General features: G+C 40.1%; 1 protein-coding gene across 1 annotated transcript in view; it reads right to left on the minus strand.

The window, feature by feature from the left end:
- Positions 1–8,150, minus strand: part of LOC103371764 (ADAM metallopeptidase with thrombospondin type 1 motif, 6) — a 43,082-nt gene that overhangs the window by 12,173 nt on the left and 22,759 nt on the right. Inside the window, exons 8-10 of the mRNA XM_008301198.1 lie at positions 7,880–7,960; positions 3,144–3,307; positions 58–196 (exon numbers count right to left, since the gene is read on the minus strand). Coding sequence (XP_008299420.1) covers positions 58–196; positions 3,144–3,307; positions 7,880–7,960 — 384 coding nt within the window. The remainder of the gene's footprint in view (positions 1–57; positions 197–3,143; positions 3,308–7,879; positions 7,961–8,150) is intronic.

Consider the following 8,150-nt stretch of genomic DNA (forward strand, 5'->3'; position numbering starts at 1 on the left):
AGAAGAACAGAGTAGCAGAGAGAAAAGACACAGTGGAGGTTTGTACTGTTGACTCACCTCCAGCACAAGTAGCTGAGCATTCAGACCAGGGCAGGTGGTGCCAGGAGAAGCCCACCTCGTTGTCACCGCTGCCTGTGCGCTGGATGGGCACGTTGAACTTGTAGCGTATACCGAGGTTCTGCTCCTGCAGGAGGACCTGCAGCAGACAGAGGTTGATTTGTGTTGTTAAACTTCTACTCAGTGTTTATTCTGACCACTTGAGGAGCAGTGCAACAAGCAGCTGATATATTATCAGTTTAATGACTTGTGTTTTGATTGTGTTAGTAACAAGTAGATTATTTAGACATCAAGCAGACAGGGAGCAGCATTAGCATTAATTTAACTGCAATAATCACTCTCCTTATTTGGTCTCCATCAGCTCCTGAAGGAAAAATGTGTCTCTTTAGCTACTAAGTGCTCCACTGTGTCATCTCTAACCCTGCTGTTTGCAGCTGGGTAGGTAGCAAACAGAGTCTTAATCTCTTTTTTGCTGAATCCAGCTGATGAGAGCACCAAGAGTGAACCAAAACAGTAAAGTTGTGGCCAAAACAATGACCTGAAAGGTTTTACAAAGCTCCTTAGACCTGAGGAGGGATACAGAATCAGGTCAGATCACTCAGACGAGACCAGAACAGTCCACATTAGTGAGGTTCTGTGGGTTTTATATCAGTCTGCTGGATGCAGAGGGAGACTGAGGAAGTCGGGCTTCATAAGCCACAAAGAAATAGCCAGTGGTCGAGTGGCCGGTTGCTTGTCTATTCCAGTGGTGCTGTGTGGTCTGGTATTTTCAGCGTTTATGTCGAGGCAGAAACCACTGAGTACTACGACAAGAAAATGCTCAGCGGCCTCACATCAGCTCAAAAACATGCAGGGAAATATAAAACCCATTTAAAATTCACACTGACATGTATCTGGCAGTTAATATCGGCGAGGAAACTAGCATAGAATAACGTGGATGTTCTCCCAATCATGTAACATAGCAATGTTTTCACGCTCCACATTTGAATAGCTTTTAACCCCAAACCATTGGCTGAGGGTCAGCTGAGGTTAACACCCAGATGTTGAGACACATTAAGAGCATTAACTGCTCAGCACATCCGAAAAGATATGGACACGGAGTTGCAATGTAAGAGGAGTTATTTAGCTGTTCCAGTAGTTAATGTCTGCACAGTCTCTCTTCAGAGTGCTTCCACAGCTCAGATGGACATTAGACTGAAACAGCTGTAAGAATTCTTTAATAGAAAGTTAAAGGTGAGTCAGTGGGCATGAAAAATGAACAGTGCCCTGTGAAGCTTTTAGTCACTGAGTCATATTTATGAGCAAGTCCCTCTATGGTTTCACAGTTTTCCACTAACAGTTGACAGAGGTCACATCATGTGAAGAAATGTAGCAACGCACCACCAAAGGCAAGGAAGATGACAAATAACAGGCAACTTTGTTTACTTACAATAAATCTCCACAGGTCACCTTAAAGGAGAGAAATCAACTCTGATTTCAAAGAGTGTATACAAAAAAAAGTCTAACCCCAGAGCTTAAAATTCTGCCGTATGTACAGCCAGTAGTGAGCAGAAACGTAGAGTTTTCATCACCTCCAGTAGTGCTACAAGTTAGTCTCCATATTTTTGTCTGATGCACACAAGTGAGGATGAACAGTCGTGTATGAGTGGGATACAGTACACACTCCTGCTAATGGTCTTACATACACACTATGTTCTGATTAAAAAACTGCATTTTAAAGCATCTTCGCACTGTTTCAGAAACACCTGAAAAAGCATATCACATGGCAACAAAAAATAAGACCAGAGAGTTTCTTAACTGCACAGCAGCTGCTGCTGACATCCAGGTCAGCAATGCCTGTAGTCTAATTCATTATCTGTCCCTGCGTTCCAGCTTGCATACTATTTCTTTTTACTTTCAGTACGTACTGCAGCTGCTCTTAGAAAGAACATACTGTTGTATGCAGTACACAAACCACTGGGACATACTACTTTGTCATATTATGGTTACACAGTGTGTCGTATCCTCTGCTGTGCATAGGACTGTGGGTGAGAATGGCCAAAAAAGCATGGTGGCTTGCATACTTCAGATGCATACTAGCAGACTGTATTTGACACATTGGGGCATACTGAATCGCTCCCTGACATACAATTTAGTAGTATGGGTGTTGCAATATACCTTATATTGAATTAACAACTGGTATTTAATATGTCTTTGTTTTTCAAAGACAGTCACGTGATATGTGCATGATGAATCAAGGCCCAGTCAGAAAGCAAACATGGTGTCTGTGTCATGTTTTCAAAGGTTTTTTTCTACCCTTCCAGCCTAAGTAAGAGTTTTAACACTAAATCAAGTTGAAAAACAATTTTTTTTAAAAAATCTCTTTTTACAAAGTTAGTTAAAGGAAGTTAAAGGCAGCAAAAGTTATGCATTTTAAAACAGAATGCACGCTAAGATGTGTAGCAATGCAGAAAAAGAAATGTGGGGAAGAGGAGAGCTGCAAGCTAATAAACATGAATGTAAACAATGCTGGATTTAAGACACTTTCAAGACATTTAGTAGAGCTCAGAGTATCCACAAGGTGCTTTTTGTTAGCAACAGTAAATGCAAACATAACTTTCGCTTGTTTATAAGAAAACTTCACAGAGCATCAAGTCACTGAGAGATCTGAGTCAGTTCTGTAGCTACAGTGATTTGTTCCTAAACCCAAACACAGCTGACACCTAAAATGAGATGATACAAACACAACATATGTTCATATCATGCTCGACCATGATATTTATTTCTCATTTCATTACCATACAAGTAAAAAGAGGGTGCTTTTGTTTTTGATATGGCTGAGTCACCGACACTTTTCTTCAGTTTCAAGAAGTGGCACTGTGATAACCGACTTTTGAATCACTGATATCGTGAACACTGCAGAGATGATGCTTTTTTGCTCATTCTGTGCTACTTTGGCTCTTGTGCATGTGAGTTATGTTTATGTACTTATCAATTTGTGTTTTCGTTCACTCACTTTGCAATACTACGATGGTGACAATAATAAAACTGTAATTTTGACTCGTGTTTCAAGTGCATGACACACAGGAAAAGAGATGTTACATTACCATGACAAACAGGTTTTCGGTGGTGGCCCCCAGTGCCTCTAAAGACTCTGGTTCGTCCGAGGGTCTCCTGTAGTGGAAGGCCGTCCCTGCGATGTCAAACTTTCTTGGCCAGTCGATGGTCCATGCTCCGTTGATGTAATAATCATCCCCCTCGGATTTCAACGCTGAAACAAGAAATACTTTTAGAAAGCTGAAGTCAAAAGCAGACAGGAACGGTAGCTGGAGACAATCATTTGGTGTGATGTCACTGCCAGTGTCCGTCTTCTTCATCATCATCTTCAGCCTCCCTGATGTCACTGACAACCTTCTACCCCGACAGACTCAGCAGAAACACAGACACACACACATGCACACTCAGCCAACAAAGACGTTCACGTGCGCCGACACGTACTTGCGTCTAATTTAGGAGGAGAAGGAAAACACAGCTCAGGTGAAAGCCTGGACGAACCTCATGAATACCACTCTGTCTGGTTGTCAAAACAAAAGCTGGTCTCCAAGCACAACACATCTGAAAATATCCACTTTCTCTGCATTGACATGGGGCCAAATTGAGAAGAAACAATCCAAACACAGGCTATTCTGACTCTCTGGCTCTGCAGATTCCCCTCTGCAGCATTTCGATTACATGAACAATAGTTTACTGCTCTTTAACATATCACAATCTCAGTAAGTTCTTTTTCAGCACATCTGGCACTGATTGAGGGCATTGTGATTTCTGAACAGTTTACACAAGTCTTCACAGCCGCTGGATTTATATTGTCTCACACAGCCTTAATAAAACATTAAAATATGCAAACGTTGCTGACCTAAATAGCAGCGACTCAGACAATGCTACATAAGAAAAATATTATCATTATCACTGAGGTCACACATGAAATTCATAACAAAGTTACAAATTGCTTGGACGGGAAAATCAAGTCCAACACAATAGCTAAAATTGCTCTCTTTAAACTTTGATATATAGACATCATATCCCCCGTAATCCTGGCGGACCAGGCAGCTGTCACCACGGCCCTATAAATCTGATGCAGCTTTCTGCTTCAAAGTGTAACTTAAGCCCTCCATCAACACCATCCGCTATAAATTCAACACGCTGTCACATGTCCTTCTCTTGTTAATGAAAAGACACAGAACCGACTTAATTGAATCCGGTTGTCTGATTGTTTTGGTTCTGACACTGCCAGTGTTGCAAATAGTTTTTGTTTAGTCTGGAATGAAGCGGATGAGTGTGGTGCCAAGGCAGCCATTATATGTGCAAAGATTCAGATGCTTTTTTTCCTACAGGCTCTGTTATATGGCCTCACATTAGGCAACAGGAGATTAAATGATGGCATCCTCTAATTCTTTCTTGACAAAGACACAAGGAAATCCCTGGAATTGTGGTTGACACAGAGCTGAACATATAATGTGAAACAGCCTGATGTCGCAAATTGGCAGTTCATCGCGCTGCAGCGAATTACAGGGTTTGCAGTGATTGATGGATTGATAGTGAAACAAGGGTTTGCAGCAACACGAGTAAATCTGTGAAACTGTACAAGGTTTTAGACTCAGCCTCGGTCCTCACGCAAGTCACAGAGTTAACTACTGACCTTTCTAAAATGTAATTAAAAAAGAACTGTGAAGGTTCTGTTCTAAATGAAAAGACTCCTCTAATCATAAGGATAAAAAATGTTTTTGTTTGCAGCCTGAAAAAAGAGATTTTTGACTCTTTTTTTTTTTTTTTTTTAGCAGTTTTTTAGCCAAGTAGTAATCTTTGTTTTAAATCAGAAACAGAGGTGCAGCTTGCAAAACATGTTAAAACCCAAATAGTTATATGGTTACCTGTATCCCTTCCATTATCTGTCCAGATGGTTGGCTTTAAAGTCCCTCTCTGGTCAACGGCTGCCCTCCCTGAGCCTAGCTCTGCTGGATATTTCTTTTTTTCTTCCTGCTGTTGCTGAGCGTATGCTCAAAAGGAATCCAAAGGAAACTTTGGATTTGTTGGGTTCCTCAGTGTAATTTTGTCAGGTTCTTACCGTACAATGTAAGTGCCATGAGATGACATCCATCCATTATCTATACTCGACTTAATCCTCACTAGGGTCACGGGGGGGCTGGAGTCTATCCCTATCACAGGGCCACACTTAGAAACAGACAACCAAGCACACTCACATTCACACCTACGGACAATTTAGAATCACCAAATAACCTCAACATGTTTTTGGAGTATGTGGGAGGAAGCCGGAGAACCCGGAGAGAACCCACGCTGCATGGAGAGAACATGCAAACTTTACGCAGAAAGATTCCGGTGCCCCCACCGGGACGCGAACCGGCAACGGTACCAACTGCACCAACTGAATACTGGAGTAATTCAGCAAACCTGTTTGAACTGCAAAACTATTGGGAAGAACAATTATGATACAGAAAGTCCCACACTACACACTGACAGGATTGGTTCCTTCGATCTTTAGTTGTGAAACCCCAAAAGTCTAAAACCATGTTTTTGAGACAATGTCATCCACTGCAGGGACTCACAGATTGTTTCAGGGCTGCCTGAACCTTTATGTGTGTTCCAACTGCAAGACCCTCCCCTATAAAACCTCTTTCAAGACTGTTTCCTGGAGAATAAGAACCCACTCCAGTGTATGGACTTCTGAGCAACCCTGAAAAACAGATGACAAAGCTGATTGCTTAATTCTAGGAGAACAACAAGTGCCATGTTTCTATCCATTGGATGTCCTTGTACAGTGGCCATCTTCTGCACTCAGACATTACCATCAAAAACATAAAATTCCCCATATAGGCTAACACAGCAAACCTCCATTGTTCTATTTAATACGTACTCACAGAACTGATGTTGTGTCCCGTAACTACTATCAAATTGGACACAGAAAGGTCTAAAAAGGTCGATTAGTATCCATTCCTGTAAACGTTCACGCTACGTCATGCCTGCCCCAAGTTCCTGCAGTGTAAAACCACCAATTGGCTTTGCAGGTATTTGATCATAAACCAAAATGGATAGTCAATCATCCTCTGGGGATCATGAATGTCTGCACCAAATTTCACAGCAATCTAATTAAAACACTCGAGCGAAAGTCAGGAAAATCACCATGTTTTTAAGGGAGATTCATCCTCTTGCCACGACTGTCTCCACCAAACTGCATGGCAATCCATCCAGAAGTTGTAAAGACATTTCCCTTAACCTCTGAACCCCAAGCAGTTTCTTTGCTCCTGTCACATTTTTACTCACTGTGGGCTCATTTTTCACTACAATATAAAATCCTGCACTTGTATGGAAACAGCTCAACAATGACAAGAAGAGAACTCAGGAAAATCTTTTGTACTGAATACCAAAGTTAGACACAGATCACAAATCCTACAAAGAAATCAAGAAAAACAAAAGTAGACTTTTTGGATGATTTGATTTACAAAAAAATTAAAATACAGGAATCAACATGTACAACATTTTCCAGGTACCCACAGATGTTACCAATACTGGACAGTCACAAGATATTTTACTAATTACATTTGTAGTGAATTTGTTTCCATCCTGTCCCCTCTGTGCTCTGTGTAAACACAACCTGCAGTTCAGCTCAAAACTCCCTGAATGTTTGTCACGTGACAGTTGATCACAGCTGGGTCAGCGCTTCATGACTGCAGAATTTTGTGTTGTTCATTAAATCTGCTTAGAGCTAATGGAGGATTGTTGGTGAATTTGTAAATGAATATGTAGAATATAGTGACTTTTACAAAATTTGGCATTTTTAAACATTTTGTGAATTTCCCTACAGAAGCACACATGGCACATGATTAGTTCAAGGACGACTAGAAAGCTAAAAATCCAGTGTTTCTTTGTTATTATAATTGCTGGCTCTGATGAATGCTGTAAATTTTGTGATTTTTTATTTTTTTTTTTAACATTGCTTTCCAACCCACTGATAGATTTTGGAGTTCAGAGGTTAAAATCACAAATGTCAACCTCACGGTGGTGCTACTGGGAAAGTCATGGGGTCATGAAAGTCAGCAGGGTCCATCCAATGGGGACTTTTGAGTGTTTATGCAAAATTTCACAGCAATCCATCCTGTAGTTGTTCATATATTTCACTCTGGACCAAATTTCCACAAGCACAACAGTTGTCATCAAATGTATTCATCCCCTCCCATTAAAGAAGTAAAAAAAACAGCTGTCACTGAAATAAGTTGAAATTGATAAAAGTAATAATAAATAAATAAAAAATGAAAATCATGACATTGCTTTTGTATTGTGGTTCAACAGAAATATTTTTTTTTTAAAAAACAAAAACAAACAAAACAACAACAAGCAAACAAGCATGATGGGATCTGTAAACTAATATTTTGTTGAACAACCCTTTGAGCCAATCACTGCAATCAAGTGTTTTCTGTAACTCTCAATCAGACTTCTGCACCTGTTGACAGGTTTATTGATTTTGGCCCACTGCTCATCAGCAAAGTGCTCTAATTTGTCCGGGACAGTTTCTTTTTGTTTGTTTGTTTGTTTTTTTGTTTTAATTATTCCTTTCAACCACAATTCAAAAGCAATGTCTTATTTTACAAAATTATAATTTAGCAATTTTTTATTTATTATTACTTTTTTCACTTTCTAGTTGTTTGAGTGACTGTTGTGAATTTTGCCTTTTCTTTAGTGGAAGGGTATGAATACATTTGAGAATGACTGTAATAAAAGTAAGGCTCAAAAAAGTCTAATTCTGTATGAATATTTTAAGGCTGTCACTTACCAATATAATTCTTTGACATGGCAACTTCTTTAATCTCAATGTGAACTGATCCTTTGGGGATCTGAACCACCTCCATGTAGCCTGGAAGACAAGGACAGGCATCATTATGGTCATATTCCTCCCACTCAAGGCCCCCAATGCTCATTTCTATGTGACATATTTTACAACAGAGAAGACATAAAGTTAGGAAGGAGTACATATAGAATAAATTCCAAATCACCCAAAAAGGACAAAGCAATCCTGCAGGAGGACAAAACAACCCCCTCCTTTT

The sequence above is a fragment of the Stegastes partitus genome, unplaced genomic scaffold (genome assembly GCF_000690725.1).
Source record: "Stegastes partitus isolate 25-593 unplaced genomic scaffold, Stegastes_partitus-1.0.2 Scaffold1641, whole genome shotgun sequence".
Classification (NCBI taxonomy): domain Eukaryota; kingdom Metazoa; phylum Chordata; class Actinopteri; family Pomacentridae; genus Stegastes; species Stegastes partitus.